This window comes from Arvicanthis niloticus, chromosome 8 (assembly GCF_011762505.2).
Source record: "Arvicanthis niloticus isolate mArvNil1 chromosome 8, mArvNil1.pat.X, whole genome shotgun sequence".
Taxonomy (NCBI): domain Eukaryota; kingdom Metazoa; phylum Chordata; class Mammalia; order Rodentia; family Muridae; genus Arvicanthis; species Arvicanthis niloticus.
The window spans coordinates 78,407,221-78,433,239 of NC_047665.1; the positions used below are offsets into that span (position 1 = coordinate 78,407,221).

A 26,019-nucleotide genomic window follows, 5' to 3' on the forward strand; every position below is an offset into this window, starting at 1 on the left:
AATACAGTTCCAAGGCTCTTATCTGTCCATGCCCAGTGGCAAAGCTTGCCCCTTACTTTTGTTACTGTGAGAATTCATGGTCATTGATGTGTAGGACATACTCCACAAATAAAGTTAAGTAACTTTTAACAGAATCCTTATTTTGGGATCCCACTTTTGGTGACAATGAAAGGGTCTTGCATCTCAGGGCTTGATAGGATCAAATAAAATGAGCATTAAAAGTGAGGTAATATCCAGAGACACAGATGAGGCCTGGCCTGATGTGAGGAGAGGATGGTACTGGACACATTATGCTCATGAGAATTCTCACATACCTACTGGGGTATTCTGCTGCTTAAGGTCTCTATAGCCATTAAGAAAAAGAGGCTTTGTTTTATTTTGTTTTTTTCCAAAATAGTTGCAGATTTCTAATATAATGGTCATATATGTTTTAAGTTATGTTTTCAGAGCAGGGCGGGGTCAGAGACACATTCAGTTTTAAATACTGGAGGGTAAGACACTATAGATGTTTATTTAGGTAGAGATCTTAGAATATAGTCAGGAGATGATGCAGAGACCATGGAGGAATGCTGTTGAGCGGCTTGCTTTTCAAGGCTTGCACAGTCTGCTTTTTATAGAACCCAGAACTACCAGCCCAGGGATGGCATCACTAACAATGGGTTGGGTCTTCCCCCCATCAACCACCAATTAAGAAAATAACCTTACAACCGGATTTTATGAATTTTCTCAATTGAGGTTTTCTCCTTTCAGATGACTATGATCTGTTTCAAATTTACATAAAAACTAGCCAGCACAGTGTCTCCCAGAGGTGGGACTTAAAAATTAACATTTTGTAGCCAAAACACAGGGGGAAAAAAAAATTCAGGACCAAAGACATTCAATACGGTGAGGATAAAGGGTACTTACTATGGATGGGGTCTTATATGCTTTCTTCCCTATTAGTATCCACCTGGAAATCCCTCCTAAGCAAGCCTTAAGCAAGGATGAGGCAGGAACATAAAACATGAGTTGTCGCCATTTACCTGGTGAAATACTACATAGAGGCCCATTTGTCAGTATGAAGACCTGATGGCCATCCTATGCTCTCAGCATACTCTGACCATGCAGTAAGTCAGACTGAACACAAGTAGGGGCACTACAACTCTCCCTTCTGCAGCCCAGGCACAGAACAATGGAAAGAAGGCAGAAGGCCCAACGTTCAGGAACGACATTCCAACTCCATACAGAAGGCTGGGGCTTAAGTCACAGCAATTCTCACTGACAACACTCATGTGTCTTTCTATTTTCTAGTATCTTCAATTTCCTTTTCCAGTGTTTTAAAGTTTTCATTGTAGACAATTATTCTAAGTTTTTTTAAACTGTGAATTACTATTTTAAAAACCAGTGTTTGTTATTAGAATATAGGAAGGCTCTTGATTTTTTAACAGTAATTTTGTATACTATTATCCTGCTGAAAATGTCTATTTGCCTTAAGAATTTAATGATTGTCTTTAAGGTCTCTTGTGTACAAATTTCTATTTGTAAGTAGAGATACTCTTTGTTCATTCTTTTCGCTTCTTTCTCTTGTCTCAATATTGTAGCTAAGACCTCAAGGACTAAAACAAACAAAAACCCAGAGACAGTGAACACCTTTTATCTTGATCCTCATTTTAACAGATAACCTTCGTTTTTCCCTATTTAGCATAATGTTAGGCATAGATTCGTGTATTTTTTTTAATAAATCATATTAAGATAGTCTTTGTTCCTTAGAGCTCTTATCATGAAGGATGTTAGGTTTTGTAAAACTACTAGCCAACAAACCAAAAAAACCTTTCTACAGCTACTGAGATGACCATGTATTATCTCCAGTCCCCATCCCTGAATCTCTGGAATGAAGCCAACTTGATCATGGTGTATTTTATGTGTTTTTGAATTCAGCTTCCGAGTACTTTACTGAGAATTCTTGCATGTATACATCCATCAAGAAGACTATACAGTAATGTCCCATTTTGGTTGTATTATCTGTGGTAAGGTATTACTGAATTTGCAAAGAGAGCTTGGTAGCATTTTATCTTTTTTTTTTTTTTACTTTGTAACTTTTCTCTCAACTTAAAACTACTTTGAAGTCCAATTTCTTCATCTTAGCAGATTCTAACATCTTTATATAACTGAAATTTTACTGAGTCTTTTTTAGCATTCTTCAAGCACACTAGCTGTCTAACAAATTTCTCCTCCGATAAGAGTAAGTCTCTTAGAAGCAAAGTTCAAAATTCTAAAAACATCAGATTCTAGACTGTCCTACTTCCTCCTTTACTTCCATAACTCGAGATACAGATTGAAACTAGCAAAGATTCCATTTCTTAAGGAATTCTTTTTCAATCACAGCTAACAAGAATCAATTCAGAGCTATACTACATTAAAAACAAAACAAAAACTACTGAAACCAGTGTTCTTAAAGAGACAGATGAACACAATATATGGCCACTTGGGAATCTTGTTCTTAATAATTACATAACAAAGTTCCCTGAATTATACTCAAGTACTAGAACAATGCCACTATCTGTTAATACAGAACCTGGAAGACTAGACATGAGCAGTGGTACCCTGCCTACATGTGCATCAGTCTCCAGGTCACCTTCCCTTCACTGCTTCCCATGAGTCAGATAGGACAGCCATCATGACCCAGTTGAAAAGAGAAGGAGTCTAATACTGCAAAAACATTTTCAAGTCTGCCAGAAGTAGGGCTACAAAATTCTTTTTGCTCTAGGTTTGACTAGTACAAGATTATTGCTTAATTGACACATGAATTTCTACTTGTATTATTTCCTTAGAAAGCTTTTAGAACAATCATCTATCTCAACAGTGAGGCACCTCTTCTAAATTTTTTAAAGAGCATGACACTACAGAATATTTCCTGGTCAGCTTTCAAAACATAGACGCAGTGAAAAGAGCAAGAAAAATGCTAGCCATTCCACTGCTGATCCTGTCTTGGAAGGTCTTTTTTCTACCCTCCCTAAACTTCATTAAATGATTTGTCATAAAAGGATTCACATTAAATATGCTGTTGGTAGAAGGCAGGAGAAAGTGATAGAAAAATAAAGCAAATTCAGTTTTCCCTGTATTTGGGGAAGATTCTCAACTATGATTATCTGCAACATTATAATTTATAATCAGAGATTTTCACATTTTATTTACAGATATACTTAAGTATCTTAAGTATTTTAAGAAAAAAGTAAAACTTGAGCAAATTTATTTGAAAAAAAGTCAAATTTTAAACAAAGGCCATTATACAAGGCTTTAAAATTTTTCGTAACTTATCGTATTTTCTCTGTCCATTCTAATTACATCTAAAATAGATGTGGTGATTAGAATATTAATCTAAGTCGCTTGGTTTAGCTGCTGTTGGTACTCCCAGACCATTTTATTCCTATGTAAGAAATCTTAAGAAGTAGTGACACTTTAATCTCTTACACCAGAGCTTCTTTCCACCTGGTGTGTGTGTGCTGCTGGGAGCCAGAGGAACATTTCCATGTGGAGGAGGTCACTTTCCCAGCAGCTATGGCTGTTAACAGAGATTTTCAACTGGATAAGATCTAAGATCACCTAGGAAACAAGCCTCTGGCCAAGTCTGTGAGATTTTTCAAGACTGAGGTAACTGAAGCAGGAGATACACTTTAAATGTAGGTGGCACATTACAAGGTCCCCTTTAATTACTGGAGGTCAGGCCTCTATCCCCACCTTGGCAAGATTAGAATCGCCAGGGCCCTTCTATACTTGGGGAAGGAAGGAGATGCCAGGGGTAGTCTTGCTTATACACTGAAGGCCTAAAATCAGCCATAAGCCTAAAATCAGCAATAGGCCTGACATACATGCCTGCTAACACAAAGTCTTGGGTCTCTGTGGAAAAACACTGAAACAGATGGCTATAAGCTATTGTAAACAGGCAGCTTTTGTGGAAATTTACCAGCCTGAGTAGTCATAGACTACTTGTAAATAGGCAGCCTTGGTGGATAGTACCAACTTAGATAAGGACAAGTGAATCATAGGCAGAGTCATAGTGACCTGTGCCCTGAACCTTTACCCAGCTGATACTCTGTTCTGAAAGATATGTGTACTCCCCCTGAACACCTATGCTCCTGTGTCATCCCCTTCCCCACATCCTGCATATTTCTGTTTATAACCCCTGTGTGAAAAAGTAAAAATTATGATTTGATAATTTAAAAAAAAGAAAAAAGAAATACAACCAAAGCATGAGGCGGGTGTTTAAGTCTCACACGTGGACAGCTTCCAGTTATAATTTCTCTTAGACATAAAATTGAGTCCCTAAGCAATGTATCACTTTGTGGCACTTTGTGGCTTTCCCACTTCCCTTCTCCTTAAATTGTTGTACTACATGGCAGTTTGACTGACAACCTTGATTAAAAGTAGGGCTTTCCAAGGAAAGTCTTCAATTAAAAAAAAAAAAAAAATGTAGGTGGAACAATTTCATGGGATAGAGCCCCAGCTACATAAAACAGAGAAAGTGAGCCGAGTACCAACCTTCATTCTCTGCTTCCTAACTGCAAAGATAATGTAACCAGCAGTTTCATGCTCCTGCTACCACGGACTTCCCGTCACGACAGACTCTACCCCTCAAACTGTGAAATGAAATTCACCTTTCTTCCCTTAAGTGGTTTTTGTCATCAAGTATTCGATCACAGCAATGAGAACAGTAAACAATCCAGCTACAGTTGCTATTATTTAGCTGGAAGGAGAGGGAACTCTGACTTTCTTTTCTCCTCGCTGGCTTAATACATGTGTATGTATATATCTGTATATCCCTAGAAAAGGCTGTCAGATACCCTAGAGCTATAGGAGGTTGCAAGCCTCCCTACATAGGTTCTGTGAATTAAACTCACATTCTCTGAAAACAAGTGCTCCCAACTGTGGAACCATTTTTCTACCTTTACTTCTACTTCTTTTAACTTTTAAGTGACAAGCTGTGAAACTCACAATTGTTGCTCTGATTTAATCCAGTCTGCAGATAGTCTCACTTTGACTTTTATGTGGCTGAACAGCATTGGCTTTTTCTAGTGGAAGCAAAACTCATATGCTCATTTGCAGGCAAGTCTGTGAACAGTGTGAAAGAGTACAAGTTCCAGGGTCACCTATTACAAAGCAACTTAGTATACAGCTAACTTTATCCAGAAACAAGTACATGTGAGAAAACAACATCTGTCTGACTCCACTGTATGACAGTGGGCAAACACTCAGGGAAGCATGCATTAGGATCCACAATCTAGTATCCATATCCACATGCTAGTATATGGCTACTGATTTAGTAGGAGATATATGCCAAGACTACATAGGATGTAGGTGAGGTCACAGTGGAGAGCATATGAAAACAAATATAGAGACTGGAACTGTGAGATCTCACCTGTCCCATTAACTATTATCAGGAGTAGCCTGGACAATCAAACACCTTCTCTTTTCACATGCCCTTAAACTGGATCAGGGGTCTGATGGCAGTTTTAGCTCTTCCATCATGAGCCTAAGTGTTAACATGGGGTATGCAGCCAAGTACATACCACAGGTAAATAACTGAGAAAGAGAACTTATCTTCGATCCCTGCCCTTTTTAAACTCAAGAATATACCTTCTAACACACACAGACAGATAGACAGACAGACACACAATACACATACACATACCATGGCAGGCTCACATAACCCGGGGGTGGGAGAGAGTTAAACCATAGGAATTAGAGAGCCTCTGACCTCTAGAAAGTAATCTGCAAGTAGTAGCTGTCATTGCTGCAGAGCGATCAGCAGTTTCCTATGACCCCACTATTCACCTTCTGATGGCCTTAAGAGTCTTTAATACACAGCTTTATCATTACACATAATAGGATCTACAAGTTCCAAAATGCAGGCTAGGAATCCTGAGCCAAGCCTTTGTAAGGTCAGATTAATCACTGCGGTTTTCAGTGTGAGAGTTTACAGCACACTTACTTTGGCAGTTTACCTAACTATATCATTCCTTACCTTGTGGAAGCAGTTTTCTTTCTTAAAGAACAAACATGATTAGAACGGGAGGGGTGGTTACAGCTTGTCTGTTGACAGTTTGCCATGGAGGGGGGGAGAGGCTGGAGAAGGTAGGTATACCTGTTCCTATCCTGTGCAGCCACCACGGGGAGATATACTGCTCAGAATGGCCAAGGCACTAGAGGAAAATTTTGAAAATTCTTTTAAAATTAAAGGGCCAAGTTTAGTCTCCCCAATACATACAAACTGTTCTTGACTATACAAACAAAAATGTGAGGAACTGTCCCACAAACAGCCATTGTGTAGAAGAGAGAGGAAGCAGAAAGCTGCCCTTGAAAAATAATTACATTTACTCAGAGGGAACTGTACTACGAAAACCAAACCAAACAAACAAACAAACAACAACAACAAAAACCCAGGAATTTGGGAAGGAGCAGAAATGAAAAGTTCAAAATTAAAAGGCTCTGTTTTCTTTGGCCCGTGTAATCTTTGCTGTGGTCTCTTCCACGGGCATGTCCCCTCCACAGCAGTCCTAGAATATCTAGAGACATGCTAGTGGGAATAAATCCCAAGTAATGCCTGGCAAATCATCATTTCGTCATCCCTTACATTCTTGTTAAGTATCACACAACACACAGAGCATCTTCACCTACCACATTCTACTATACAATCATTATGAAAAACATGGGGAGGCAGTTTCACTTACATGGTTAATGAAGAGACTCTTGCGTTTTTCTCTCACTGTAGAAAAAAAAGATTGGACAAAAATGTTATATGCTTGCGTATCAACCCCTGTAGGTGCAGAGGAATGAGCCTCTGCTATGCTCATATTCTCCTACCAACCAAGGTTCCCAGTTACTCATTTACCAAACCGAAGTGTAAAGAAGCTGCACAAATGGCAGATCTAAACTGGATCAAGAAAGGTCAATACACAGCCACTTAAGCAATACCATAATAACTGTATCTGAAGTCAACTGAAGACAGATTTTCATTACCTGAATGAAGCATTAGTATATCTTATGAAAATTATATGTATACAATACTTTAAGGTAATTAAGAAAATTATTTACCTAGAACCCAAATGGATTTTTATAGATCAATATTACATGAATGAATTATTAGTAAAAAAAAAATAAAATAAAATTAATATCCCTAATAGCAGACCAAGTAATGTGGAACGAAAGTGCTGTGCAGTGGCAGACGTCGGCTCCTCTGGCCAGCACTGTGAAGAGGCCTGAACTTCTTTCTGTTTTAGGAGGCTCCAGGGAGCATTTGCAGTTTCTACACTAGAGAGGCAGGTGAGCCTCCCATACTGAATGCTTTTTTGCCCAGCTTTGTTCCTGCATATTCTGAACTGCACTGCCTGCCTTTAGCCTCAGTTTTTGTCCCAACAGGCAACCTTCAGCCTCAGAAACCAGAAGACTGCCAGAGAACACAGAGAAACTTGTGATAAACTACTGCCACTAAATGTGTGTTGTCCTTTCTAAAGACTAACTTTTATGGGCATACACTAGTCCATCGACTAACCAAGTAGTTCCTTGTAGAAGATATGAAGGACAGGCTTCTGCAAGGAGAAGGTACTAACTCAACAAAGGGCAAATTCAGCTTTTCATCTGAGTAAGTATTTATCCTGTGGTTTGTACCCACAAAGCCCTCTAGCCAATAAGTTGGAGGCCTTGGAGTTTTCTACACTTACAATTGTTCTAGATTCATAAGAAAACACTCTTGGTGCCTCCAATATAGCTGAGTCAAAGTCCTGGCCCAGCAAGTGAAGAGACCTTTTTCATAAACACTTGTAAATGAAAACTGAAGATACCAGAAGACAGAAAGACCTCCCATGTTCATTGATTGGTGGGGTTCAAAGTTATTAAAATAGTCATCCTACTAAAAGCAGTTTACATATCCAATACATTCCCCTTCAAAATTCCAATGCAGGTTCGGGCCTTTAATAATACTCCAGCATCAAAAGCAGGTAGATCTCGAGTTATAGGTCAGCCAGAGTTATATTGTGAAATTTTACCTCAAAACAAACAAACAAACCCATTCAACACAAATTCTTCACAGAAATTTTAAAAAGCAACCTTAAAGTTAATACGGAAACACAAAAGAATACAGAAACTCAAAATAGCCTAAAAATTCCTGAAAAATGAAAATGCCAGAGGTATCACCATCCCAGATTTCAAGTTATACTACAAAGCTATAGTAATAAAACCAGCAACTGGCATAAAAACAGTCAATAGAACTGGAGGACACACACACACACACACACACACACACACTTACATAGCCACCTGATTTTTGATAAACAAGACAAAACTATACATTGGAGAAAAGACAGCATCTTCAGCATGCTGGTAAAACTGTTTAGCTATCTGTGTACTAAAACTAGATAAACATTTCAGATCTTGATTAGGACTCAATTTCAAATAGATCAAGGACCTGAACATAAGACCTGAAGATACCCTGAATCTGTGAGAGGAGAAAACAGGGAATATGCTTTAACTTATACAACTAGGAAAAGGTATTCTAAACAGTATTCTGGTAATATTGGCTTAAGACCTGCAACTGATATATGGGACCTCATAAAACTGAAAAGCTTCTGTTCTACAAAGTAAACTATAACTGAAGAGAAAAGGCAGTCTACAAAATGGGAAAAAATACCAGCTATACCTCTGACAGAGGGTTAATCTACAATACACAAAGAACTCAAAAAAACTAAATGTCAAGAAACCAATCCAATTAAGAAGTGGGGCATATAATTAATCAGAATTCTCCAAAGATAAAATACTAATGTCTGAGAAATATTTTTTAAAAAATGTTCAATACCCGTAGCCATCAAGGAAATGTAAATTAAAATTTATTTGCAGTTGCACTTTACCCTGATCTAAATGGCTAAGACTAAAAGAACAAATGACACCAAGTGTTGGTCTGGATATGAAAAAAGGCATCATCACTGCTGGTGGAAACACAAATTAGTGCAGCCACTATGGAAATCAAAAAGCTAAAAATAGATCTACCACATGAACTAGCTATACACTTTCTCTCTCTCCAATGGACTATATCCTTCTATCTAGAGACCCAATCATCCATACTCAGTGAAGCTCTAGTTACAATAGCCAGAAAATGGAAACAATCTAGATGTCTATCACCCAATGAAGTGCCACATTTTTACAATGGAAAATCATCTAGCTAATAAGAAAATAGAAATTACAAAACTTTTAGGTAAACAGATGGATCTGGAATCATTCTGACAGAAGTAACCCAGAAAGTCAAACATTCTTTCTAATATGTGGACTCTAATTTTGAATTTTTATATATGCATGTTTAATAAATTGGAGTGCCCAAAGAGGTCTGGAAATTAATAAAGGGTCATGGGGGTAGAGGATGCTTTAAGAGAAAGGAGACAGAACACAGGTGGTATGAAGAGGAAATAGAAAATAATGGGGCAAGAAGGATTAAATGGAGTAGAGTAGAAAGCAGGGTAAAGGGAGGCTATGAAGGAGGGTAACTAACACTAAAGGCTTTGTGAAACCTACTACTGTAGAAGCTTCCTAAAATAAATAGACATATTCAAAAGTTTAAATAGAGTCATCCAATAATGAGGACACCTCAACAACACAAACAACCAGGTACCTCATGCTAGCAAATAAACCCCCAATATCAGAATGGGCTACCACTTTTTGAATTGTTTGCCAGTGAAGTTCCATAGACCCCTAAACACTAATTAAGCTTTGTGAGATCAAACTAACTTACTGTGTGAGTTCAAAACCAGCCTGCTCTACATAGACACAGGACAACACACACACACACACACACACACACACACACACACACACACACACTACAACTGGTGAGCCCTAGTTTGGAGTGCACACCAAACTTCCACTTTCTTGAGCTCGGTCAGAGGTTAAAAACACAATACAATGGCCAGAACACAAAGTGTACTGTAAGAGGATGTTAGTTCACACTTCCTAGCCCTGGGCAAGGCATCCTGGTGAAGTCATTTCCACAAGGATGCAGGAAGGGAGCTTGAACTGTAAGCAGATCTTTGTTTATTTCTAGATCCAGATGCTAAGGACTAGGATATTCTGTACATTCAAGAGGAAACACAAATGAGCAAGGAGACGGCAACAGGGACAGAAAGGACAATTTCACAGATGCTTACACTCAGAGGAGAAAACTGCAAGACAGAAAATATAAGGCTAGCAGGACACAGCAAAAATCTATCAATCAACTTGTGCCCACAGAGAATACCTAGGGCCAGAGGATTTCTCAGAAATACAGAAAAGTCAACTAACTATAACCAGAAACTATTTCATTTATAAAAGACATATTTATGCCAAATTTGAAAATGTACAGCACTATGAAGAAGAGAGCTAAGAATAGTATAAATAAAAATTAAAGCTTGGGAAATAACACAAAGAGAAAACATACTGTAGCAATCCCAACACAGTATCTTGGTGTATGTTTTTTAAGTCTCTTTCCTGTGTGCATTTACAGAAATAAATACTTTTGAAAATAGGTACATTTTCAAAAATAGGAAATGTATATGTCAGTACATTTCCTTCATGAATGAACTGACATATAAACACATCAATATAAACATGTCAATTTTTGTACTGGTATCAGCATTTTCGCTGACTATATTTTCATTTTTTAAAATAAGAATGTACTTTGTCATATGTATTATATTTTTCCTACTTGATTCCATTTTTAGGAAATTTTCTCCACTATTTCATTTTTTTAAAAGGGTCTTATTTTGCAGGGTCTTATTTCCAGGCTGACCCCGACTCACAGTCCTCCTTCTGCAGCCCCTTGAGTTCAAGAACACCAGACATGTATCACCAAGCCCAATTTCTCTATGCTTTCCTAAGCTCACATGTATACTTGCCCTGCATTAGGATACCCATGATTTCATGCGTACACTGAAACAACTGAGCTAATAGTCACTAGAACATCATTCTGCACATGACGGAGGTGGGGCATTATTTTGATGACTCATGGTGTTAGTTAGGTACATTACTGTAAAGTACTGCTACAGACCTGACCTATTACTGGTTTGCTTCCAAGATGTTCAGAAGTAACTCTTAAACTTAACTCTTAAACCAAGAACAATTTATCTGCAGTGAGAAAAACTAGAAGTAGAAAGACAGGCAGGAGCAGTTAAGCAAAGAACTACCTCCCACTCTCGGCTGAAGTGCAACTTCTCTCCTCTTAGACCCTGTGCTCTGGTGTAAGGCACTATATGAGCAGCATGACTCTGAAACCAAGACTGGTACAGAGGATGGTAGAGCCCTAGCCAAAGGAAGAAACTCAATGTAAAAAAGGTGCTGGGCTTCAGTTATTTAGACTGTAGTGCTATTTTGGAGTTCTGGTAGACTGTGCATCCTTCTCATCTTTCTTATAGTCTTGGAAACAGTTACCAACTTTACTTGAAAGATGAAAAACTTATTCAGGGACTGGAGAGATAGTTCAGTAGTTAATTACTGTTCTTCCAGGGAACCTCTGACAGGTTTTCAGCACTTACATGAGGCAGCATACCACTTCCTACATCTCCAGCTCCAGGAGGATCTAATGCCTCTGAACCCTCACCCCCAGGATATCTGCCATGTGTACACATAAGACACAGACACACCCACATACTTTTAGATGTGTATATGCAAAAACAAAAACTTAGAAAAAAAAAAAACAAAAACAACCATACTGAAAAAGAACAGATAAATAGCTGGTCATGGTTCTGAGCTTCTAGTCACTGTAGACTTCAGAATATCCTCCCAGATTTGTAGCTGTTCTGTTTGGTTTTATTTGTTTATCTCCCAAGTGCTGAGAATAAAGGCCTGCATCACTATGCATGGCTTCTGGCTTTTCTTACAAGATGTCTGTGACATTATATTTTTATTTCTGTAGCCTCCTATGTCATGGCTCAGGTAATATTTAATTGAAGATATGCTACTAAGCTATGAAACACACTGAGAGGGTTGTTTGGTATTGATAGAGGGGGAGCTGAAGGCGTTCAGAGATTAAAAATATCTAGATACTACTTCTGACCAACAGACCACAGCATAAGGCTGTCTATCAACAGTAATCTGAGACTATAATGGCAAGGAGAGAAAACTCTACCCTGTTGGGTAAACAATCATCATCCGTTTTTTGTTCCATGTCTGTATTTCCTGTTGAAGTCCCCTAACCAGTGCAGCTGGGGACACCATTAGGCTATGGTAAAAGCGAAAAAAAATTTCACTTTAGTTCTAACTGACTGCACTGGAGTTTGTACTACATCAACAATTTCATCCAGATTGAAAAGTCTCAATGCTCAAAGAAAGGCAATATTTAAGAGAAGACCAAACCACTGCATCTGAAGAAAGTATCCCTCAAAGACCTGGCCTAGCCAAGAGACTTTATTCCCCACTCCTCATCACATACACAGCCCTTACCACCTATCCTACAGCTCAAGGGATAATTGCAGAGAAAGAGGTGGCCCAAGGGCAGGCTACTCATACTAAATTCAGAGTGGGAAGAGAAAACTGTACATTTACTACCTGGGCAAGAAATACCTATGTCCTCCTGCCTCTGCTTTGACCCTTTAATATAGTTCCTCATGTTGTGGTGACCCTCAATCATAAAATTATTTTCATTGCTACTTTGTAATTTTGCTACTGTTATGAATTGTAATGTAAAAATCCAATATGCAAGACACCTAAAACAACCTCTTTCCTTAAGCAAAAGGTAATACAGATCAATAGATAGTCTTTATTTATAACAGTTTAGGCAGTTTTTGGGTTGGGGCACATACCTGCAATCTCAGTACTGAGACTGAGGCAGGAGAAATGCTGAGTTCCATCCAGGCCAATATGGGATACAAAACAAGACACTGTTTCAAAAACCCAAACCAAAAAGTTCACTCGGAATAATGAGACTCAATGTGAAATAAAGTAAGTTCTCACAGAAAGAAAGACAAACAGTATGACATCTTGACATATGGGATTTCAAAGAGCTGTCCATAGAAGTACAGCATAAAACAATAGTTACAGGCCTGGGAACATGGGAGATGGGACATACAGGCTGATTTTAGGTAAAAAGACATAGTTGGCTGGGAATTCAAGTTTTGTGTTCAGTTACACAGAGGGGTGAATATGCTTAGTTTAATGTGCTACATAATTAAAAAGAGCCAGAAGAGAGGAATACCATTCTTCATAGGCCATAGAAAAAAATAAACAAACAGGTAAGTGAGATGGTGTCTAGCAATCTACAGTTCCAAAGTTCTCCAGCAAACAGCACATGAAGAAAATGTAAAATATTGCTTAGGAATAAATAAATTAGAATAATTGTATTTTGTCACATAATAACTCAGGGCTAGAAGAGAGTAAGGTCTTGAGCTCAGGTGTTTACAGAGCTAAAATGGTTAGGGATTAGTAGTATAACAGAAGGCTAGGAGAGGCAGCCACTTTGAATCCAGGATGCATTTCTCTGTGCGCTCTAAAGCAGCGGTTCCCAACCTTCCTAATGCTGCAAAGTTCTTGATGTTATAGTGACACTAAGCATAAAATTATTTCATTGCTATTTCATAACTATAATGTTGCTACTATATCATAATATAAATATCTTATATGTGATGCCCAAAGGAGTTGTGACCCACAGGCAGAGAACCACTGCTCTAGATGTATGAGGAGGACCTGGACCCAACAAAGGCTACTATCAGGATATACACTCTGAATCACTAAGAAATGCCCTCAGAGAAGCAGGCTCCTAGGGAGGAGTCCAGAAGATGATACAGAATTAAGGAATGACCAGGTAAACAAAGACACTGCAACCTGGCAGCATGTGGGGCAATTGTTCTAACTGGCCATGTATGAATACAAGAGCAATGGTAGCTTTAAGTTGTCTGTACCAAGTTGTTCAAAGTTGTTTCATAAATCTCCACTGAAAAATCACCACTTCACTGAAAAGTAAGTCATTAAAGTTGCCAAGATTGTTATGTGTATTAAAAAAAAAACCCACTTTTTAAAATCAGTGATAAATTGACTGTTCATTAAAGAGAATTATTTTCAGCAAATGGCTCTGCTTGAAGAAAGATAGAAGTTATGGCAGCGAGGGACAGAGAACTGAAATGTCGCCCTGAATCTCAGGCCAGGGAAGCAATCTGAACGGAAAGAGCAGAGAAGAACACTCATTGGAAGCAGTTACTTTTCCTTTTGTTTGTAATATGAAACTCAGTTATGTCTGCATGTAGAGTAGAAAGCCCTAGTAGTTAGGAGAAACTAAAGCAATACACAAATATTTGAAGTTCTAGTAAAAAGGAAGAAAGATGGTTTCTAGCAAAATAAATGGCCATAGCTTATTTCTGGAATAATCCTTCTTCTTGTTATGTCACTTCCTTTTACCAGGACAATCACAGTGTGTTATCACTCAGAGGCTCTGACAATCACAGGAGATTATAGGGAAGACATCTTAGTTCAACAGAAGAACCCTATCTCCTGCCAGGCAGCATGACACTAGTTTTTCACCTCACTGTTCTCAAGTATTTGGGGAAAATCAATTCTGATCCTCATTTTCACCCCAGTCCCAATACCCACGCCACCTTCTTTAGTTTTACTATGCTATACCTCTCAGCAGCTTTTCATTTATCAAAGAGAAAAACTCTGGGTTGACTTTTTTTAAACCTAATAGATTGAAAACTGAGGCGTTCCCCATTCTTATACATAAACTACTGTTTTAGATGTGCTTGTCTTCTTCGTAGTCTCTGTAGGACCTAAACTGAATTAGAACCATCATCTGTCCAGAGTCAAGGGTAGAATCGGCAGGTTTTCCCCTTTGCCAGACACACCCTGGTCACTTTGCCATTATGCCCTACTTCTCTACTCGTGTCCTGGAAGATTTATAAAAACTGAGTTTGTATTATCTTTCCTCTCCTTTGAAACCAATGGCCAGAGAACAGTGAGGCAAGCCAGGGGCTAAGAAGAGGTAAGTCCACACCGTAAGAGAAATACTCAAACCTAGGACAGACTGCAAGGATTCTATGAGCTAGTTACCCAAAGTTTGGCAAAAGAAAAAAAAGCAGGAGGAAGAAGAAGAGAAAAAGAGGAGGAAGAGGAGGAAGAAAAGGATGAAGAAGAGGAAGAGGAGGAAAGAAATGAAAAGGATCTGAGCTAATGAGTGACAGGACAGTGGAAATTAATTGGCTTTCATTTAAGGTTTAGATCTTTGTTTTGTTGTACTTACTGTTGGACAACTGAACACATCTGATCTTTCAGAACTTCGTAAGTGTCACATCCTAAACTTTAGGACCTAATGGGAAATTTCTGACTCAATTAACTTTCACTATAGAATACAACCAGAGGTAACCTATCTTATGGCAAATGAAGACAGTTGCTTCAAATGAGAAATTGTAAAAATGTAACTCACTACCACAGAATAAACAGAGGGCACCATTACACACAGTATTTCATGATCACTAAAGGTAACTCCATCATAAATGAAAAATCAAATCCTAGTAGTATCCACATTTAAGTTTACTATATTTTTAAAAGCAAATGAATTAGTAACCTACCGTCTGTCTGAGATTTGCTGAGGAATATTGTGCTGGCCCGAGGATGATCTGAAGGATTGAATTCCATGTTTAAATCTTGAAAGAAAGAAAAAGAAATTAAGTAAATAACAAGTTGATAATTGGGTAGAGTCATGATTAATTTTCAACTTCTCCATCTTAAACTGTTGATATACTCTATGACTGTGGAAGCCAGTTTTTATGTTACTAGATTCTTTTGGTTCCATTAAGAACACTGCTATTGGAAACTCTGGAAACAAAACAAAACAAAACAAAAAGCTACCCATATCTGATATGTTCCACAGGGGAGCTAGTAGCCTGAAACGCCACTGTCTTTTGAAAAGTTTCCTCTGCAGTGAGAGGCCCTGAAAAGGTAGGGTAGACTATTACACACAATTCTGTGTAAGTTCCATACCTATGTCAGGGCATGTGCTCCTCAGAAGTGAGCAAATGAGGCCTGAGGTCACTTCAGGTCACTGGCATGTTCATGCTAAAAAGTAGTGTTTGAAGCATATGGGTCATGTGGATGTGATGTGGGCCATGGCAGGGATTCTATTCAATCCAAACTTAAAAGAAAAACCAGACTAACACATAGCAATGTGAATGCTTTGAGAGCACAGAGGGTCACGCGAATGGCCCTTATGAACATGTGTTCATGCACACACACACCCAGAGAGAGAGAAGCATACGCCCTTATTTTCAACATCTCTGAACCATCAAGCGCTCTGGTAGCAATAGGCCCTTCAGATATGGCAGGGGCTCCAAGTCTTTGTTCAGCCCCAGCTTTATCTCCAAGGATCAGGGGTTTCTCTACTTAGCTCAATAACTTAGTATTCTATCAAAAAATGTCCCAGTCTAAGTTATACAAAACAAAAGAACTGTCTTGACTCCAGAGCTGGGGAAATGGTTAATCCACACAGGAGAATTAAATTCAGGGCGAAGAGAATCTTAAACAGTCTGGGGAACCTGAATGACTATTCAGCTCCACTTATAGTACCAGAAAGAAATTATTTGGGATTAAACCATTCCAACAAAATCTGCAAGAACCCAATCAACACTAAATAAAACAGATAGTGCCTGTCTTTAGCTTTAAGAAGCAATGAGATAGTGATAAAAGGAGAAAAAAACAGGATAGTCATAAAGATGATGAGGACAACACTAAATGCTTAGCCACAAAGGTGCTGACATATTCTGGGCAAACATAAGTGGGAGGCGAGTTCTTACACATGAACAGTTTTTAACTGCTTACCAAATCTGATTAACAAAACAAAGTCTGAGGAGATAGATGTCTTTGTGGTTAAAGTGCTTGCTTGGTAACTGAGAGGGCTATAGTTTGAATCATCAGAGCCCACCTAAATGCTGAGTAGTTATGGTGACTCACCTGTAATTTCAGTCTTAGGAGACAGGATTTATTAGTGAGGTACATGTCTGACTGAAAGATCCTGTCTCCAAGAACAAGGTATAACAGATCAAAAAACAAGGCTTCTTCACATACACCCACACATATTTGCATCTGCCCAGTTGAAATAAACACATAGTTTTCTAGAGAATAATAAAATGTCCGTACTAAGTTCCTTAGAGTCTGGACACCGATTAGGCAAATGCTCTGAACCTGGGAAGAAATTGTGGAATAAAGTGACGATCATGGACTGTGGATATGTTATGGAGTGAGGAGTAGCAGGAGGAGGGGGCAGTCTACAGAATGATTTTCTTATGTCCTTACATATTCAGGCAACTAACTACAACGGGAACAATATACTAGGCTATACCATATATGGGTAAGCAGAGATGTCTGCATAAGTAATCATGTATTTCTACTTGTAAACTTTAGCCCATTCTTTTCATAAATATACAACAGGAAGAAGGTGGAGAACATGTCATTGGTCATAAGTGCCCCCCAAAGAATGCCTAAGATACTGAGGGATGACTCTTCAAAGGTGTAGAATTAGTTAGCAACCAGTCAAGCTTCTCAGCTTCTGAATATTCTCACAGACCCATCTGTACAATTCCTTGTAAAATTCCAATTACAGCAGAACTTGGAAGTCAGCTTTTAAGACATGCCCCATCTGATCATCGTCCAGTCTCCTAGTGATGCCTGTTTACTTCAGTTTTCTTAAAGAACCCTGCAGTGGTAAAGGATGGGCAATGACTGGGTCAAATAATATCACTCCCTGCCCCAAAGACCACTAACTCCACAGTGGTCACAGACAAATTCACAAAAACTACCCCCTAGGAAAACAACTAATGCTACTTTTCCTTCAGGAGAAGAGGGTTTTATTACTTGCAAATTTCTGTTAAACAAAAAACACATAGGGAACACCTCCTGCTGATAGTATTGTTCTCAAAATAGCCAGAAGAAAAACAAGAAACTAAAACAATTAAATAGTTAAATTAACAGGCACTAAAAATTTCAGAAAAAAATTGAATTCCCATTTCTACATTTAGGATTTTCTTAGAATTTTGTCTTAGAAGCAGCCTGACACTGATTTTTAATTCATGATTTTAGTTCTGGATAGTTTTATGTTCATTTGACAAAGGCTAAAGTCATAAGAGAAAACCTCATTGTGAAAATGCCTTAATAAGATCTGCTGTATGAAACCTGTAGGCCATTTACTTAATTAGTGATTAGGAATGACACAGCCCATTATGGGTGATGCCATCCCTGGGCTGGTAGCCCAAGGTTCTATAAAAAGTAGGCTTAGCATGCCAAAGGAAGGAAACCAGTAAGTAGCACCCTCCATGGCCCCTGTATTAGCTCCTGCCATCAGATTCCTGCCCTGTTTTGAGTTCCTGTCTCAATTTCCTTTGATGTGAATAGTGATGTGGGAATGTAAGCCAAATAAACCCTTTCCTCCCCAAGTTGCTTTTGTTCATGGACTTACATCACAGCCAAAGAAACTCTAACTAGAATAAAATGGGGCTCAGATAACTGAGCCTCTTATGAGGGAGTTTAAAGCTGGGGCCAGTGAAATAGCTCAGTGGGTGAAGTGTCCCAAACCTATCAAGCTGAGTTTGATCCCTGGAATCTGCATGATAGAAGGAGAGAACTAATTCCTGAAGTTTTCCAGTTCTTTACATGTACACTGTGACACAATCATATATGTGTACACACACATACACACACACACACACACACACAGAGAGAGAGAGAGAGAGAGAGAGAGAGAGAGAGAGAGAGAGAGAGAGAGAATATAAATGTAACAATGAAACCTGAAAGCCTGAGTTTGTATGAAAGTATAATAATTGTGCAGGCATCATTAATGATGAAATAAGGTATCTTGCAACTCAGCTATAAGCCTATAAGCAATATTCAGGCACATTAGAAAGAACTGAAAGCAAGACCTCCCTGGGTTGTGTTCCAGCATCCAATACTATAGGACACAGGGAAGATATCTAGCCAAGGCATGTGGACAGATGATTAAGAGCATCAAAGGCAAGAACAGAGTTTCACTGGACAGAAAGAAGACATCATCACCAGAGATGTTAAGGTGTCTAGAATCAAAACACATGGAAATGGGTGGGGGCTGAGAACTGAAGTCACAGCTATAGAACAGGAAGCTATCTCTGAGAACGTAAGAGGAAAGCCTATCAATGGCTATCACATCAAATACCAGGGAAAACACATACAATTCAGGACAGACAACAGACTCAAGTGCAAGCAACCTTGGCAAGATAGCTAACAGGAAGGTACTCTAAACATGATACTGTCACATTTCCCCTAGGATTTTCAGGGAAAACAAAATGCTTTCTCTCTGAATCACAGGCACAATATTAGTAGACAGAACATAGTCTGTTCCTATAGCTATTTTAAACCCAAGAACCTAAAGATTATTTTCAACAATATTTTCAACATGTCATTTCTAGTATTTCTGACAATCAAATCTAGTCATGTGAGCAAGTGAGGTAATTATCTCCCAGAATTTCACTTTCAGACCATATAAATATTTTTAATTCTCTTTCCAAAATTTTAACTTCCTATTTCATTCTGTAACTGCAAATCCCACACCACACACATTCTGGTTCAGAGTAATGTATCTGTAAGGAAAAAATGCAACCACCAAGGGTCACCTCAAACAGAAAGAAATGAGAAGCATAACAAATGATGAAATAAAATGCGAATTCAATCAAGACTGTTATGCTATAGGAAACAGCACTAGGCTGCCAGATGGTAAGATCTGCATTCAGAAGACCAAAGAAATGGATATCAGCATTCTGCCATAAAAAGACTTAAAGTGTGACCTAAAACCACCAGTGTGTTCATGTCATTTGCAGAGATAACATACCTAGCCAGGTCCCTTTAATAACAACTTGATTTCCTTTTCTGATTCTCTTATCGAGATCAGGTGCCACACTATGGACACAAAGGCCAGTCTAATGTGGCTTATGCTGCTTGTGTCATGATGTCTCAGGGCCTTTTACAGTCAGGGTGAAGTACATCCATATTCTGGCAAACCTACCCTTGGAAGGGTTCAGTGCTTGACAACAATGGCTCTGCCCTGGATGCCACTGCTCTCTGGGAAAATGGTTTCTCTCTCTGCTGCCAAGGGTGCTGACTCTGGATGCTGAAAGACCCTAGACTAGGAGGAAGGAGCTTGTGCACTAACAGTAAAACAAACAAACAATGCTGTGGTAGCATTTTCTCCTGATACTTTGTCCTGAAATAGAATGTGTGAGGTGGGGTTTGCAGTTACAGAGTGAAATAGATGTTAAAATTTTTATAAAAAGAATTGAAGTATTTATCTGGTCTGAAAGTGTGTGAAAATCTGGTAAGTGACTACCTCATTGGCTTACATAACTAGATCTGACTGTTAGAAGTCAAAGGGCAAATCTACTTCCTCAGTTCTCAGGCTAGTCTTACCACGCATAGAAAAAGCAAAATCTAGTAGGAAAGGGAGAAAGTTCCCGTGTTCCACAAAACACTGTATGGTGCGCGGTGTTATGCAGACTATGGAATCAATTTACATGATTATGACTCCTGAGAAACATAATAGGTAATATGGAGTGCAAAAATATTACTCATATGTGATTATCATTATGAAAGGCAGGCTTGGATTCATATGTAAATAAATGTTCTTGTTATAGGTTTCACTCACCCCCCTCTAAGTAGAGGAGGAAGATACCCACAGTCAGTGGGGAAGCTTCTTGGAGCACAGCCTTGAGCAGGCTGTGTACCAGGATCCTTTCCTTTTCTTGGGGTTGGGCGAAGTGGGGTTGAGAAAGAGTTTCTCTGTATAGCCCTGAATGTCCTGGAACTCACTATGGAGACCAGGCTGGCCTAAAACTCAAAGATCTGGCTGCCTTACCTAAGGCCATCAGAAATCTTAGGTACTTAAATTATAATTCATAGCGGTATCAAGATTAGTCATGAAGTAGCAACAAAATCTTTGTGTTTTGGGTTGGGGGTCACCACAACATGAGGAACTGTATGAAAGGGTTGCAGCATGAGGAAGGTTGAGAATTACTGATTTAGAAGAATGAAAGAAACGGGCACTAATTATAGTATTAAAAATTAAACCAAAGTTTACATGTACTTCTAAACAATAGCACTTTCATCCTGTAAGTGGGATTATGCACATTATCACTGATCAAGAAAAGGTGACCTGACATGTGAGTAGGAGGGAAAAGTCTCCATTTCTCATTTCTGCAGCATATTAAATGATCTAAAATTTTAAATACAGACCAACAAAATCTCAGCTGTACAGAAAACTCCCTGCAGAACTGCACCAGTGTTCTGGGCCTGAGCAGGAAGGCAGCAAATGTCAAGGAGGACATTTCCAATCTTACAGCCAACAGCTGTATCTGCAACATAGAGCCATGCTACTACCCTATATTCATGTAGAAACAAGGGAAAACTTAGTGCACTAGAAATAAGCCCAGGTTATCATATATTATTATTCAAACCATTAAAGAATTAAAAAAAAAAAAAAAAAAAGACTGCTTCAAATACCTCCTTAGCCTGTAAAACTGAAATAAACTACAAAGGAGATGAGTAGAAGGTACTTCTAATCCCTACATCACTGCCACTCTAGTCTTAGACAAATATATGCCAAATACTACAACAGGCAAGGCTAGCTGCTGAGAAGGAGTTTCTGGCCCACTTTTGCTTAAGTTAGCTCTCCAGGACATGAAGTCACTATTTAGAGCTGCACTGACTGAGGGGTGAAAACCAAGAGTCCCTTTTGCTTGCTCCAGTAACAAGCTTTGCTTGTGCTGGCCTTGGAAGCTCCAGATGAGGTGGTACCTCCCTTCAACCTAAAAGCATGGTGAGATGTTATTTATCCAACTACCTGCTGAGCACCACACACAGGAGGGTGAACACTAGAGGAGCCAAACCAAGGGAGTCCTGGAAAAGGTCCTAGCTCATGCTTTCAGCTCAGGTTGTAGTGTATCTATACTATGGTTTCAAAGACACCATATTAGTCAGTGGCCATCTGAATGATATAGTGAGGTTTGAAACTTTTTGTTTGCTAAGGGCGTGTGTGTGCGCACACACACGCGCGCACACACACACACCCTGGAGCTCTAACCTCCTACCAAACAGAACATCTGTACCCAGGCATCTAATCAAATTCTGTTTCTCTCCTGCCCCACTTAGACTCCACCTTTGCATAAAAAAGGAATGGGGCAGGAGAAGATGATTTTGCAATTTATATAAACATGTTTATACATGCCAATTCAATTTGCACTGGCCAAGTCTTTATCAATAATCTTTCATTCTAAAAGAGACATGTTTATCCTATAAAATATTAGAACACATTTATTTACATTGTGTGTAAGATCATAGCTTAAATGCATGGTATATTGGTAAACTTTTAAAAAGCAAAGAAATTTAGAGACTATGACTTCAAAACTAATCGCATATATGAAAGATGTTTGTGTGTGGTTATGAGTATATGAGTGCAGGTGAGAAACCACAGGCATTCCCTCAGAGCTGGAGTTACAAGTGCATTGTAAGCTGCCTGAAGTAGGTGGGGAGAACTGAATTTGGGTCTTCTGCAAAGAACAGCAGGACTCTTAACTGCTGAACCATCTCTGTAGCACCCAGATAACACATTTTTTTAAAACTAATAAACAGTTTGTTATTAAAAGAAAAAGGTTGTAGAGTTTAAAGCTCCCCAGCACCATCTTTCTGAAAACAGTTTTTAGAGGAAGCCAGTCTCTAAGCTCACAGGCAGTAAGTACCTAGGAAACAGAGCCACTGACTCCCTACCACGACTGTATTGGCTTCTCTACCACATGTCACATGCCAGGTTCAGGAGAAACAAGAGGATTCCAGGCTCAAAACTAGTCTAGGAATACTAACTCTCTATCTTGAGCAATAAAAAAAATTAAGTCAGCAGCAACATACAAATAACAAAACAGGAGGCAAACAAAAATAAAAAACAAACATAAAACAAAAATAAAAAAATAAAACAAAAATAGTTACCCTGATTCTGGACTGTCAGGTCTTTATAGTAAGAATGACCTTTACTGTTGTCTCCATTCAGGTTACAGAACCCCAGCTGTTCCGTCAGGACAACTCATCCCCCAGAAGGCTCTCCATACAGCCTATAATATCATCTCCCTACCCCAAAACCATTTCTTAGAGCATCTGCAGATTAAGAGCTGGGTAATGTTCCTTGACAAGTTTAATGCTTCTCCTAAAATTTCACACAACACTCAGATGTGACTCCTCCATCCTCAGGTTCTTGCTCTTTACCTGGCCTGTCCCACACAAATTATTTCACACTTCTCATTTTCCTCTTTGCCTGTCTCCTCCTTAAGTTGCCCTCCTTTCACCCCACACACACTGGTCTTACCTTCCATGGGCAGACATTCCAGAAGCTAACCTCAAGTTTGAGCAACATTCCCCCACATAGTACCACAGTCTATGCAAATATTAAGTGACCCTAATCATTGTATAGCTGAACCCTTCTGGTGGTGACCAATTTAGAGAAGGATTATCTATCTGACCATAGACCTACGACTTTGCTGCCATATCTCACCTTGTTAGGGCCTTGCCCTACCTCTTCATCCAATTCAGAGCTAATACCTCATTAAAACAACTTTTTGAGGCCCTATGCTCTATTCCCCTTTCTTGTGAACTTTCTAGCAAACCTCAGAGGAGGTTAAATCTAATTCGTTTGGACTCAATACTCGTCATCCACCTCTTAGCTTAAACATCAATCAGTGTGATGCTTGCTGCTATATATAGTATTTCTCGTGAAATCTCACTGTGGTGGTTTGAATATTCTTGGTCCATGGGAAATGGCACTATTATGAGGTGTGGCCTTGCTGGAATAGGTGTGGCCCTGTTGGAGAAATAAGTCACTGTGTAGACAGGCTTTGAAGTCTCCTAGTGCTCAAGCTCTATCTAGTACAGAAGAGTCTTCTCCTGGCTGCCTTTGGATCAACATGTAGAACTCTGGGCTCCTTCAGCACAATGAATGTCTGTATGCTGCCATGCTTCTCACCATAATGATAATGTATTGAATCTCTGAAACTGTAAGTCAGCCCCAACTAAATGTTTGCCCAACTCTTTTAAAAAAGAGTTGCCTTGGTCATGGTATCTCTTCACAGCAATGAAGCCCCAACTAAGACAACCACTAACACGTTCATAGCTATCTCCACAGAGTTCAAGTTCCCGTGTCTGAGCTCTCTGCTACATCTGCCTCAAGCATCTGTACAGACCTACAGGAAAACACTGTCCAGCACACAGCTGGATCCTTTCTGTCTCCTCATTCAGAACTTTGAACTTGTCTCTCAGACTACAAGTCCCTCCTACCCTACACATCTTGTTTGCTAGGTGACCTCACCTAGGACTCTTGGTGGCTCTAGTATGCCAATAACCTCCTCAAAGTGAGGGCCAGCTGGCCCTCCTGAGCTCTCACACTGCTTAATCAGCTTCCCAACCTACTCAACAAAAACATCAAAATCTCAAAATTCAATAGTCCCAGAGGACTGGCTACATAGCTCAGAAGATAAAAGTGCTAGCTGGTCAAGGCCAAGGTCCTTTAGATCCCCAAGTAAACAGCTAGGGATGGTGGCATGCATGTCAAGCCAGCACTGAGCACAGGTAGACTCTAGGCATTCACAGACCAGATAGCCTAGCCTAACCATGTTCAGTGAGAGCCCATCTCAAAAAATAAAAAGAATTGAGGAAGTATGTCAACATTTGACTCAGGCATCCATTTAAGAATACTACTCCTTTAACTCCAAAAACGTGTCACATGTTAAATCAAATACAGGGGATTAAATAGCAATTTTTAAAAAAATAAGATTTGGATCATATGGCTAATAGATTTTAATGCAGTGATTTTCAATCTTCCTAACCCTTTGACCCTTTAATCCAGGTTTTTATGTTGTGGTTGTCCACAACCATAAAATTATTTTGTTGCTAGCTCATAACTGTAATCTTGCTACTGTTATGAGCAAGATATGTAAATATCTGTGTCTTCTAATTGCCTTAGGTAACTACAGTGAGAGGGTTGTTTGCTCCCCTCCCCTAAGGAGTGGCAGCCCACAGGTCAGACCCTTTGTTGTAATAGCTTTCTCTGCTACCTTGTTTCCCTGAAGATTGCTCTTCTACTTTGGGCTCAGCTTCATATATATCAGAGCCTGGAAATGAAGTAGAACATAAGCAATATTTGGTAAATAATATGTGGCCTCCTCAGGTACAAAATAATACACGCAGGCAGCAGAGGGAACTATAAACAAAGCTCCAGAAAAGCAGCTGCACCTTCTGTTGAATTTTCTTCAAGGCTGACCAACTGATTACATTTGAGTGATTGTGGAGAAATGGGAATGCTACAGGTCCAAAGCCCAAACACATTTTACCTTGGGCTATTTTAGTCCCCCAAATAGCCATTTCTTACCTACTTCTAATCAAATAGCCCGTGATTAACAGATAAAAGCTTTTGAAAGTATTAAATGAAAACCTCCTAGTTTCAGCTAAGCAGTGGTGGTGCACTCCTTTGACCCCAGCACTGGGGAGGCAGAGGGAGGTGGATCTCTGTAAGATAGAGGCCAGACTGGTCTACAGAGCACTTCCGGGAAAGCCAGGATAACAACCTTACAACAACAACGACAACAGGTGAAAAACAAAACAAAACAAAACTCTCCTAGTTTTCACCAAGGAAAAACTAAGAACACTAACTGACAGCATGAGCCCTATAACTCCCCACTTATGTTTAATGGGCCTACTTAATGCTTTCAAAATGATTTGAAAAGTGTCAATTTATGACTATTTTTTCTGTATTATAAAAACTTCATCAAACAATTACGATATTGGGATACATAACTGGAGGTGACCTTAATCTGGTCATAGTAATTCCTATTTGGTCAGGATAAGCTATTCCCTTTAAGGAAAGACTATGCTTATTGCATCAACACTATTCAATAATAATTCCCAACGCCTAACAGTTCTATGCCAGACACATTTTAAGAACTTCAAATACATACATTTGCAGAGATAATCTCTCTGTGCACTATGTAA

General features: G+C 39.1%; 1 protein-coding gene across 1 annotated transcript in view; it reads right to left on the bottom strand.

The window, feature by feature from the left end:
• Ccny (cyclin Y) overlaps positions 1-26,019 on the bottom strand; it is a 117,085-nt gene that overhangs the window by 42,654 nt on the left and 48,412 nt on the right. The window contains exons 2-3 of the mRNA XM_034510057.2: positions 15,549-15,623; positions 6,708-6,742 (exon numbers count right to left, since the gene is read on the bottom strand). Coding sequence (XP_034365948.1) covers positions 6,708-6,742; positions 15,549-15,623 — 110 coding nt within the window. The remainder of the gene's footprint in view (positions 1-6,707; positions 6,743-15,548; positions 15,624-26,019) is intronic.